Source organism: Glycine max, chromosome 8 (genome assembly GCF_000004515.6).
Source record: "Glycine max cultivar Williams 82 chromosome 8, Glycine_max_v4.0, whole genome shotgun sequence".
Taxonomy (NCBI): domain Eukaryota; kingdom Viridiplantae; phylum Streptophyta; class Magnoliopsida; order Fabales; family Fabaceae; genus Glycine; species Glycine max.
The window spans coordinates 35,391,386-35,404,895 of record NC_038244.2 but is presented as its reverse complement, the minus strand read 5'-3'; the positions used below and the strand labels follow the sequence as shown (position 1 = coordinate 35,404,895).

Below are 13,510 nucleotides of genomic sequence, written 5' to 3'. Positions count from 1 at the left end.
TATTCAATTAAGATACCATTTTATCAGGGAGTTGATAAATGATGGAGACTTATCTTTATTGAAGATCTTAGGATAAGAGAATCCAGCAGATATGTTGACTAAAGCTGTTACAACTGACAAACTGAGGCTTTGCATTGCCTCAGTTGGCCTTTAAGGATAATTGAAGATGAAGGCGCTACACTAGGTAAAGAGTCGATGAACTCATTGCTTACAAGGAGCTGCTAGAGTTTGGAACTTAGACCCCAAGTGGGAGAATTGTTAGAGTTTGTGGTCTTAGTTCCTTTGTCCCACATCGCTTGGTCTGTAAACCTTGTGTGGTCTTAGTCCCACATCGCTTGGTTTGTAAAAACTTGTGTCTCATTAGTGTTATATATAGAGACACCTTGTAAGCTTTTATGTGCAAGTAATAAAAAGTTCTCCTAGTGTAATCGTGGATGTAGGCACATACATTGTATGCTGAACCACGTTAAACTTTGTGTCTTTTTCTTTCTTCCCTTTATTTCTTTCTCTTCTTTTATTGCTCTATACTAACAACAACAATGTCTAACACTTTTGGTTTTTAACTAAAAATATATATGTGGACTTAGTAAGTGGGCTTACGGGCCAACCCGTAGACCAAACCCGCACAACCCACGTGTTAAGCGGGGCGGGCCCAAAATACTGCATAACCATGGATTGTTTAAAAAAATTGGTCTGTTACCTGCGCGGACCGCGGTCCCCATAAGCTAGTACATGGACTCGAGCCTGCCTACCCACCCCTAGACTTGTGTATGAATTTTAAAAAATGAACATACACAATTTTTAGGTTGCTTCAGTGCTTATGTTGGGATACAAAGTTTTCTATTTGTTGAACTCATTGGAGCTATTGTAGTCATTGAAATGACCCAGGAAATGAATTGGAAGAAATTAGTGTTGAAGAAGAAATTAGTGTTGAAATGTGATTCGATTATGGAGGTTTAAGCTTGTACCCTAAGGGACCCACACAACAACTCGAATTAGTCAACCAAGTTATTCGTCAAACGTTGTGATCATAGTGGAGAAGATCACATAGGTGATTAACTCAATCACAGTGGAGAGTATCATAGAGGTGATCAAATCACTCATCATCATGTTTATAAAGAGAGAGAGAGAGAGCATTAGAATGAAGAGGTAAGCATCCATCCATTTTAGATCGATAAGAACATTTGGCGTTTATCGTGGGACTAGGCAAAATATTTTCCTTTGACCTTAGGAGTTTATGGTAGAGATGAGGAGTTTGATGATTCAATCAGTAGCAATGGAAGAAAGATCAATGATGCACGGGTTTAAAGTGCAACTAGAAGCATTACAAAAGAAAAATGTCAAGGATTTGAAAGCAATAAGACAAAACCATGAAGCACATGTGCAAGCATTACAATAGGAAATTGACACCATTTGAGCACAACTGCAAGAATCTCATGCACATACCTAAATAAATGCTAGATTTGAACAACAAAACACAAAAGCACAGAGCAAACACTCCAAATACAACATGAATCAATGGGAGGAAACCTTGGCCCCTTCATGGTCAAGATCACAAAGTCAACCTCTCCAATGGTTGTCCAGTGACACCTTTTCGATGACACCCTTACCTATAGGATGGAAACCAATATATCTTGATAGATACGATGGAACAACTAATCCCAAAGAACACCTCGAGGCGTATCTCACTTAGGTAAATCTGTACATTAACAATGATGCTAAACTTTGCAAGATCTTTCCTACTTCACTAAAGGGACTTGAGTTGAATTGGTGAACTCAACTTCCCTCAAGATTGATCGATTCTTTCAACACGCTTGTCAAATGATTCAATGCACAATATGCAACAAGTTGGCCTCACCTCACCACATCAGTTGCGTTGATTAACATAAGCCAGTCCAATGAAGAACCACTACGTAAGTTGGAGCAGTTTTCTCAAGTCGTCGTGAAGATCAAAGACCTCGAACTTGGGGTAGCCCTCCAATCAATGATAATATAACTTTGAGGCCAAGCTCCTTTGCAGATAGCTTGTGTAAAAGGAGACCAACCATAAATATGACAAGAATACTAAAAGAAAGGCGACAACCATAAAGAAAAAGTGAAACCATTGAAGGATAAAGACTTCAAGAAACACTCCTCTCAACTTCACCCAGAGTACACAACTTACACTCCCCTCAGCGATAGTTGAGCATGAGTCATCGAGGAAGCCTTTAATGCATAAATTTTGGCATTACCATCTTCGTCTGGTTTAGTAACAACAAAGCTTTTAAAATTATCTCTTTGGACCCTTAAAAGCTGAGAAGTAAATGGATTATCTACATTCAAATAATTAAAAAAAAATACAATTTTTAGTTTGACTTTTTTGAGAAGACAATACTTGTGTAGATATACTTGCCTCTCATGTTTATTTTCTTAATGGGTTTTGCTAGTAGGATTCAATTCCCTCTCTTTGTCTCAACAAAATTTAATAGAAATAGAATAAGTCTTCCAAACTATAGGTTTGAATAATTATTTTGTTGTGCTCATCATGAGTCTGATTTACAATCCCCATGTTTTTTTTGTATATCTTTTATTTATTTTTTGTTATTTACTATATCTCTTTGACACACCGCACATCATAGTCAAAGTTTATGATGTCAATCAAGTTATGATCACTTTAGCCATCCTTATGTCTTTGCATGTCATCCTTTTGTATTAAAAAAAGTAACTTGAAATTTGATCAAGTAAAAATTTAACAAGAAACTACTCCACCATCTCAAAAGAACTAAAGTTATTTTTTATTTTAAAACATTTTTTTTTAATAATTAAAGAGTTTAAAGATCACTTTCACGTATTGATTGTCATTATTTAATCCTATCAAAAGCTAACAATTACTTAATTAAGAAATTTAAAATACAAAAATTCATTAAAAATGCCTGTCTTGTGACTTTCAATTTATTTTTAAGGTGAATTTCAATAAAAAAACATTATTTTAAATTTCTTAACAAACTTTTTTATCCATATAATTGAACTTGGCATGAAATTTTTTACAATAGTAACATATCTTATTCAATAATTGAACTAGATCCTTTGATTAACCAACATTTTTAAATTAGGAGCTAATAATATCCTTTAATTATTCAGTGTAAATTCTTTTATAATTTACATTAATTTTATTTTATCCTTAAAAACATGAATAAAGAAAGAAGTTGAAAATTAAGTGATTGAATATAAATAATTAATATACTGAAATTAAATTGAATCGTTTAAATACTATTTAAGTTTAATTTTTGATAAAAATAATTAATGATCAGACTCTATTTATCTATCGATTAAAATTTTAGATTATTCAGATCCTATTTTTTTTTTTATAATTCGGAACATTAAGGAAAGAAAAAAAAGTTCTGGATTATATTAATTAGATAATAGATTGGCGACAGCAGCTGTTTGGCTTTATCGCCGCTGTCTCTACTTTTTTTTTTTTTTTTTTAATAATGTCACAATAGTAGAACGCTTCATTTATTGTGTGTTTGTGCGCAGTATGCACACTCCAAAGCTTATTTGTTGCTTTGTGCTTAATGGAAGGGCCTTGAGCTTTTCTTTCTCTCTTTCTTTGCTCTCTTTTCTTTTAGGTTTCCACTCTCTCTCACACACACACTCTGCAATAATCTCTCTTCTCTTCTTCAGTCTCTCAACTACTGCCTAACCAAACCTTCCATTTCCGCAGGCAGGTTCGTTACTGATTCATTTTTTTTAATGTTTTTACAACCATTTTGTTCTCTCTCTCTCTTTGTTGTTTCTGTTTCGGATAGAATGTGCGGCTCTTGTGTTATATATATATATATATATATATATATATATATATATTCAGTCTCTCAAATATTCATTTTTACTTCTGAGCTGGCTCGGTTATTTTTTTTATCATATTGCTTGTTTTTGCAAAAAAAAGTAAATTATTTTGGAAGGTTTAGTGTAGGTGTAGATCTGTTTTAACACATCCACTCCTTTTTCCTTTATGTTATATATATATATATATATATATATATATATATATATATATATATATATATTCCGTTTTCAATATCTCAGCTATTCATTTACCTTTCCCTTTCGTTTTTTTTTGTAATATCGGGGTAGGTAAAATAGAGGCTGAGAGCCGAAGCGTTTTTTGTTGTCTCAGGAAAAATAAAATAAAAGGAGGAAAGTGATTGATTTGGCGGACTACGGTCTTAGTCTACAATTTTTCATTTTTTTCTTCTTTTTTCTTTTTCATTTATTGTATAATTGGGTGTTACTAAATGCTACTCAGATGATCATTATGCTTTGTTGGCTTCTTTGCTAGAATTTCTTTTTAAAGAAAGAAGATACAATATTTCTTGGCGTTTTTATTTTATTATTTAATTATTTATGGAAGTTATGTACCATTTTTGTCATTTTATTACTGAAATGTGGTAACTTTTTGCGTTTGTGTTTAATTTTCCAAATGCACAATGTACAATGGCAATAGAAAACTCATGCATGGTTTTTATCTTTTGCTTTGCCTTGTCCAGATTTTTTTTTTTTTTTGGATCTTTACAGTAATTTCTTATGTTTCATTGCATACTAATGACATTCTTATATACACACACATACCCAGTCAGATGAAATGACACTAGGTCTCAAACTTAATAAAATGACACTTTCAAAAACATTATTATCAAAAGTCAATTTTATAAATGTTGAATTTAATGTTCTTATGAAGTAGATCAAGTCTACAAAATTATATACAATTAAAAATTAATTGATACTTTATCACTTCTCTATATCTTTATTGTGTAATATGCTATTTAAAATAGAAGTAAATAATTACTATTACTAATGATTACGCATCTGCAAATGTCTAAATCATATAAAATTTTATGTAGATGATCATCACTCATTACAATAATGTCACATTTTGTAATGGTTGGATCGATAAAATTTACTAGTGGTAAAAAAAAGTTATTAGAAGTGTCATTTTACTAAGTTTGACACCTGGTGTAATTTTATACTTGTATATATGGCTGTGATCTGTTTACTGAAAGACATGTCTTGTGAAACTTACTCCATTAATAACTTCTTGTGGGCATTAGAATTTCATCCTTCATTTTAACAGATAGTATGCTGTATGCTTTATACAATATAAATAAATGTTTACTAAAAGATAATGTACAATGAATAAATGAATGATTATGTAAGATTTGGTATGTATGAGAACGATCATGAAGATAATATATCATTTGATTAAACAATTAGATTTGCCAAATATAGAATGATATTTAGTGGAGTAAATATCCCAAACTTATGTATGATTTTGTGTAATCAGGTGCTGAAGAAGGGGACTAGCTTCTTATCTATCATGATTAATCGTTTTTTCTTCTTCTTATGTTTGCAAGCTAAGCATTGGTCTCTAGTTAGATGAAAATAATGAAATGCTTTTACTTTATCTAGTGTTGAACTCAATTCTTCCTCATGTTTGTTGTTGTTAGTGTTATTTGTTTGGCATTTCTTTCTGGCAATATGTTGAGTGGATTGTGGTTTTATAATGGTTTTGTGCAAGACAGTTTCTTAAATTTGGAGTCTGATGTCTCCGCCACTGCTGGTTACTGAAGAAGACGAAGGACAGAGCAATGCCTCGATGGTAGCATCTGCATCTTCACCCTCCTCGGAGTGTTTCACCCTAAATGAGGCTAGATTGAAAGAACGCAATTACCTGGGATTGTCAGATTGCTCTTCGGTGGACAGTTCTATTGTCCCGAGTTTGTCTGATGAGAAAAAGGAGAATCTGAATTTGAAGGCTACTGAGTTGAGGCTTGGACTTCCTGGATCCCAGTCACCTGAAAGGGATCCGGATCTTTTCTCGTTGAGCTCAACGAAACTCGATGAGAAGCCACTGTTCTCTTTGCTTCCTACAAAGGATGGAATCTGCTCACTGTCCCAAAAAACTGTGGTCTCAGGCAACAAAAGAGGTTTTGCTGACACAATTGACCCAGAGGTGAAAAGTTTTTTCTTTTAACGAGGTTGAATGAATGTTTCATACTGGTGCTTGAGTCTGATTCTTCACAATCTGTGTTGTTGTGGGAAGTTTCCTGGCAATGCAGGGATAAACATGATGCTATCACCTAAACCTTCTGGAGTTAAGCCTACCACAGTGAAAGAAATACCAAGCAAGGTATTACAAGAACATCCTTCTGCAGCAAATGGAACTGGTCATAACCATACGGGAGCTTCTATCAGTAGCAGTGCACCGGCTGCTAAGTAAGTGAAACTTGTAAGATCGGTGATCTATAATATAATCTTCAGGAGAATCTGGAAGTCTGAAAAAGACACCTCAAAAGGGTTATTCCATGCAATTCTAATTATGCTAATTAGTTCATATCTATGACAGGGCGCAAGTTGTTGGTTGGCCTCCTATAAGATCATTTAGGAAAAACTCATTGGCCACCACTTCAAAGAACAATGATGAAGTAGATGGAAAACCAGGTGCAGCTGCAATCTTTGTGAAGGTCAGCATGGATGGGGCTCCCTATCTGAGGAAGGTAGATCTAACAAATTATACAACGTACCGGGAACTGTCTTCTGCACTTGAGAAAATGTTCAGCTGTTTCACTCTAGGTGATCAGTCACAGACTTACTGCCTTGATTTGTTTTAGCAATTTATTTGTACTGCTAATGATTCTTGTGAAATTTTGTTGTGACTTTTTTTAAAATTCTAAAATATATCTTTTGGATGAACTATCATTTATGACATGTGTGCCATGCCAGGTCAATGTGGTTCCCATGGAGCTCCAGGAAGAGAAATGTTGAGTGAGAGCAAGCTGAAGGACCTCCTGCACGGTTCGGAATATGTACTCACTTATGAAGATAAAGATGGTGACTGGATGCTTGTTGGAGATGTACCATGGGAGTAAGTTTCTGAACCTTTTGTAAGCTTTAACAATCATTATGTTCTCAACTTCTTGTAAGATTCTTTTGATTATAATTATTTGTTTCTAGCAATTCCAAATGCTAAGAAATTTCTACCTGAAAAATTTAGTTTTATTGATGGCTGCTTCTTAGTTATAAGATGCTATAGACATGAAGAGATTACTGCATGTCCTACATATACAGCGGTATAGATACTATAGAAGAATATAATAATTGCTATGAATATATTATCTCACTGGTAAAACATGTATTGCTTCCTTGAACACTGTCAAAAACATGATTGTTCATCCCATACAACGATACAATAGTAATACTGTTATTGTTTTTCAATTTTAAGTGCATCGAAATGTCCAAGATTTTATTTTATTGGTCATTCCTGAATTTAGGCAGATTTTATGCACTTCACGGAGAAGGATAATCAAAATATAAGGAATCATGAATTGATACAAGAGCGATTTACGTCTGCACTCCTTTATAATCTTTTTGCTTCCCCTAAAGATTGTTATCTAGCTGGTAAAACACGACCAGAAAGAACTTGTAATATATGTTAATTACATAATTAATTTGGAGCCGATCGTATTTATATTTATAGTTATATATCTATAGAATATTTTGAATATATTCTAATTAATAGGAATTAGGAATACATTGATAATGTGAATGTTTTTTATACTATCATCCGATTATAAGTTGTCATATAATTGGAAATTGTTGACTTCTGTAGAACTACTTTAAAGTAATATCTAGAATGATTTTTAATTGATTGACAATGTAAAATCAATGTATCAAACGTAAACTCTTAAGATTTTACCAATAGAAGTTTGACCCCTCCCTCTAATGGTTTAGTTTTCTTTATATTTAGGGGCATATTATATTCCATTTTTTAACGTGCCTCAATTTGAAAGAATTCTGGAGGAGGGGACGAGGGGTCATTTAATTTTCGATCTAGAACAAATACATTTAAAGTTTAATGTATGTTATAAGGGTGTTTTATAGTTGCGGACTAAAAACTTGGCATGGTTAGAATTTTCTTACTTGGTATTGTAACTCGGTTATGCTTCCTATTTGAATGTGATGGAATGAAATAATTACTACTATTTTTACCTGAAAATTGTCAACTAGAAGAATGATGGAATGAAATAATTGAATTGTTGTTTCACTTCTCTTTAGCTTGCATCCTATTGTTAATTGTATTTTTGTTTTTGTTTGCAGTATGTTCATCGACACATGCAAACGACTGAAAATCATGAAGGGTTCTGATGCTATTGGCTTAGGTATGTGTTCTCTAGGTGATAATTCATTTTGAAGCTGCCATACTTCTAACTGCAAAACCATAGGCTTGAATTGATAGACTGGGAGCTTCAAAGAATATATGCAATATGGTTGAAAGTATCTCTGGTTTATATATGCAATTGTCCACTGTTTGTTTCCTTGTAAATTTTCTTCAAGGAAACTTATATTCTGGTGTATGTCTGTAATTAACTCCCCTCCCTCTCCCTCACTCTCTAATCACCAAAGTGTCAATTCAATTTCTATATTCACCATGCTGATAATGTGCCTAATTAACTCCAGTTAATATGCTCGAGTTTGCTTAGGTAGTTTATCTTTTCTTCGCAGCTCCCAGGGCCATGGAAAAATCCAGGAGCAGGTGCTAGTTGGTATTGGAACTGTTGACTTCGTTTTGTTTACTAAGGTGAAGTTGCTGGAGATATTATGAGGGTGTGGAAAGAGAAATTATGATATAAATGACTGAATGCTGGGTTTTGATGGTTAACTGCTATTCAAGATGTTGTCTATGATTACAAGTCCCAGAATAGTTCCTGGTCTTTTGCTTGTGTTACATTTGTTTCTACTATAATACCCTATGAAGCTACCTTGAATATTAGTAATTGTGGAGTCTGTAATCTTTATAGGAACCTGTTTGTTTGGATAAGTTGAATGTATGTTGCAATCAGTGTATTATTGTTCTCAGTGTTTTGCTATTCCTTGGCTTTTCTTTCTTTTTACTCTTGAAACTTGAAAGGGCATTTTCTCATGCCTACCAAGATGATTCAAATGATTCCTTAGAGCCCAGTGTCGTTTCGGCCTATGCTGGTGAGTAACTTGGGTTACCTATTGGTTGGCCTATGCTGGTGAGTAACTTGGGTGATCTATTGGTTGTTGAGAAGTGTTAGTAATATACTTTTTAATGCACTATTGTTAGCTAAGATTAATTAAAATTGTGAATTTTATTGAGTTTTACTTCAATCTTACTATGTTTGTGTTAATTCCAAGATAAAAAAAAAAATTTAGTGTTAAAATGGTTGTGTTAATGCTATTGGCACTTTTTGCTTTTACTATGTTTTGGGTATCAGGGAAGATTGGGATTGCCAAGTTGCTGGCAAATGGCAAATGTTTATTTACTTTAGGATTATAATTAGCATAGCATGTTGGCAAAATTTACTGTTTGACAATGGTGGTTGTGGTCTAGCAATTGAGAACGTATGGTCTGAAATTGTGCATATGAATTGAGCATATCAAGAAAGCCTTTTTTTTTCTTGCTGTAGACATGGTCAATTATTTATATATCAGCATTTTAGCAATCCTGTTTGGTACAAATAATTTTTGGTCAAAAAGGATAGCTTTTTAACCAAATAGGGGGGAAGAGAGACTAGGGAATAGCGAATTGAATGGACTATGGAGAGAGAAATGGTTAATTTAAGAGAAAAATAGTACTATTTAAGAAAAGTTTTGCATTTTCGGAAATGGTGTTTTGAAGGCATCGTCATTTTCTTTTAAATATATTAAAGCCCAAAAAGCTTCTGAATTGTCCCTGGCACAAAGGATTTTTCAAAATCCAACTATCCTCGACTTATGGTCCATTTGGGGTAGTTTTTAATTGAGTTTCAAAATTTTAAAAAATAACAATCAATTTTAATTTTAGTTTTAAAAAAAATTAAATCAGCTTTTAAAATATTATTAATTTTAAATAAATTTATTTTAAAATTTCATATTACATTAAAATTAGTTTAAAAGTATTTTTGTGTGATAATGACAATGATGATAATGATGATGTCAATAATAGTAGTGATAGAACTATTAGTGGTGCTCGTGGTGGTGGTGCAAGTGGCATTGGTGGTGGTGATAATGCAGTAGCAATGATGATGGTTTGGTGGTGGCAATCAATGGTAATGTTATTGGTGGTGATGGTTGTAGTGGTGGTGGTGGTGACATGAGTGGTATTAGTGGTGGTGGTAGCTATAATGATAGTAATGTTAGTGGTGATAAGGATGACAATGATAATGGTGGGGTGATGGTGGTAACAATGTTGATGGTGAGAGCAAATGATGTCAGTGTGGTTGTGGTGGTAGTTGTGGTGACGGTCACAATGGTGATATTTTTGGTAATGATGGTGGTGACAGTAGCGAGGACATTAATGGTGGTGGAAGTGGTAGCAATGTTGGTGGTGATGTCAATGGCGACGATTGTGACAATGATAGTAGTGTTAGTGGTAGCGCCAAGTGGTGGGAGAGTGGTGGTTGCAATGACATTGATAATGGTTGTGGTGACATTGACAAAGGTGTTGGTGGTAACAGCAACACTAATGGTGGTGGTGATGTCGATGACAATGGTGGTAGTGGTAGCGATACTAGCGGTCATGGTGGTGATAATGATGGTGATGGTGACAATGTTGTGGCAGTGACAAATGTGGTATTGGTGGTGGTAATAGGAATGATGATAATGGTAGTGATTGTGACACAACAAACAATGTCATTAAAATGTGAAAAATATGTATTTTTTAAAACTAAAAACCAACTTCATAATTTTTTTCTTGATTTTAGAAATAAGTGTAAAAATATTTTAAAAATAATTTAAAAATCATTTCAACTTTATTTTTGTCAATTTCATTTTAAAACTTACATTTAAAACTCAAAAATCAAAAACTCTCAACCAGTCAACTATGTCCTTAATATTTATAAAGCAATTGTTAAATGTATACTCCTTTTACTCTTATTATTTTCTGGGACATTATTCGTGCCCATTTTCTTTTGATCGTTTGGCTAAAAGACCAACTACAGTAATTAAATAAAAATGGGTCACCATTTCTCTCTCTCTTTTTAATTCTTTTCTTCTTGATTCTATATTGTTTAATGATTCACCCTTGGTGACACGCTCCAGCTCTGCAAATATCATTAACTAGTCCACGTATACACTCCTGCAACCAAGGAAAGCCTTGATCTAGTTCAAAGTCATGCATCCCGTGGATGCATAGATACTTCAATCACAGTGAAGAGAGAAGAGAAAGAGAGATTACAGATTTGAATCTTTTCACCCATAAAAATTAATAATACTAACAATTAATATTTATCAATAAAAAAAATCTTCAATCACAATGATCACAAACCTTTCAAGTAAACTAATAACCGAAATCATGTCCTCTGTGAAGTATCTCCTCCAAGTGATAAGAAAAATTTTCATGACAGCAAGAAATACAACCAAGCACTAAGGTTCTTTGCCAGTCACTGTCATGGACTATCTCAAACAGTGCAAAGGTTGACAATTGAAACTCATTCTGTGTGTGTTTTTTAAATAATGATTTTGGTCTTTGGATATTTAAATCAGTTTCAATTTAGTTCCTGGAAAAACAAAAATTCTGATTTAGTCCTTGAATGTAAGAAAATCCAACAATTACATTGGTAGAATTTAATGACAAAATGGTTCATAATTTTTATAACTTAATGTTAAATTAATCCTAAAAAATATAATTTAATTGTCAAATTGATTCATGAACATTACAACTTAATGATAAATGATCTCGTAAATTTAATGATAAGACAAAATTGTTAGATTATTTACACATTTAAAGATTATATAAGAATTTTTATTTTTTTAAAGACTAAATTATTATCGATTTATATATTAAGGGACCAAAATGGTCATTTGTTCAATTTTTTTCTCCTGAAAATTTGCTTCCAGAAAGTCCTTTCTAGAATGTTAAACTTTGAACACTATCCCAAAAGTATAAAAGAAAAGTGATATATTTAGTAAAATTGGGAGATGTAAATAAGGTGTGTCTAATATATAAATAAGAAGGTTACGTGGCCCAAGGGGCTAGGCCTTATTTTTACGCGAAACAGTTTTTTTTTTTTTAACGAATAAATGATTTTTTTTGGGTCTATATAGTTGAGTTTTGAAAAGAAAATTCCTATATTATATTTTTTAGAATTATGTTTTGAAGTTAAATGATCTAGTTTATTTTATAAAGTGACATAATCGTTTCTTGAGATTTTTTTTTTCCAAATAAGCTAATTATTTTAAAAATTTTCAATATCTTAAAAAATATACGTTGATTTTTTCATAAAAAATAATAATAACACAAACATGGCCGTAGTTCTGCAAGTTATTTTTCATGTGCAATGTCAAACAGGAAATGAGATTATAGTCGGTCACACTAGTAATAAATAGTATCAATTGAAGTTGGGCTAATAATCAACTTAGAAATTTTTTAATAAAATTAAGGATTCTGTAAAAAAAAAATATCACATTAGTATAATATTTTTTACATTATCAATATATTAAAATTAATTTTTTATGTGCATTTTGTCAATTTAATACTCGATGGCTATACAACTAAGAATTTATTTTGTTTTTACATTGTTGTTCTCCTATGGATTAATTTTTCTATTGATTGATGATATATATATTTTTGGTATAACTAAGAGATATAATTTCCTTTCCACCGGATCGGCCCATTTTTGAGAATAATGCGATACCTCTAGTTATCACTTCATGCTTAAGTCGGGAATCAAATCTCAGATCTTGATTAAGGGTCCTAAGTGTCAAACTACTTTGTACCAATAACTTTTGGTCAGGACTAAATTGATTGATATGATTGTTGAAGGTATAAGGGCTTGTTCTAGAAGGGATGTAAATCTAGACAATCCTACTAGTGTAATATCTATAATTGACTACCAGGGACGGATCTAGGAGTATATTAGAGGGGAGACAAATATTTTTTTTACACAATTATTTAAATATTTAACTTCTAACAAGTAATCATTTAATAAATAATAAGTTTAACAAAATATCTATTATTAATTTCTCCTTGGATCTGTCCATGTTGACCATGTTAGTTGGAATATAAGAGCTAACTGTATCACCTTAATCAACTTAGAGGTTTATGGGCTAACCACTTGACCAAATTGTCGATCACAAGAACATCAATCGAAAAGTGGTTTAATCTTGGTTGTGCACATCACCTATATAGGTTATAGCCTTATATTTGATTGCCTAAATACTTAATCCTTGAAATGACTCAAATATCTTTTATGGATCTTGCGTAATAGACACACCTAATGTAAGCCTATTCCCCAATTTACTCCTATGACAATACACGATAGAGTGATGCTACTTAAATACTAAGCAGGTCGTCGCTCTACACCTGTAAATACAACAATGCCCCTTCTTTTTCAAGTATATTCTTTTCACTATAACTAGTCATTAGTTTGCTAAGAACTAACTCGGACGTTGGATTTTCTGCAAGTAGCAACCTTTAACGACCCACTGCCGTTATATGAAACTAGGAACTAACTCATGTGAAGACTTTATT

General features: G+C 32.7%; 1 protein-coding gene across 2 annotated transcripts; it reads left to right on the top strand.

Annotated features, from left to right (window-relative positions):
• Positions 1–3,498: 3,498 nt before the first annotated feature.
• LOC100789251 (auxin-responsive protein IAA9) lies at positions 3,499–8,892 on the top strand. Of its 2 annotated transcripts, none has more exons than XM_003531921.5 (7): positions 3,499–3,707; positions 5,559–5,989; positions 6,080–6,252; positions 6,383–6,609; positions 6,760–6,901; positions 8,134–8,195; positions 8,539–8,892. In XM_003531921.5, exons 2-7 carry the CDS (start codon positions 5,579–5,581, stop codon positions 8,574–8,576), a joined length of 1,053 nt encoding a protein of 350 aa, XP_003531969.1. In that variant the 5' UTR covers positions 3,499–3,707; positions 5,559–5,578; the 3' UTR covers positions 8,577–8,892. The 2 variants fall into 2 exon arrangements, with proteins under 2 accessions (XP_003531969.1, XP_006585901.1); XM_006585838.4 differs by having other exon boundaries at positions 3,514–3,703.
• The last annotated feature ends 4,618 nt before the right edge of the window (positions 8,893–13,510 follow it).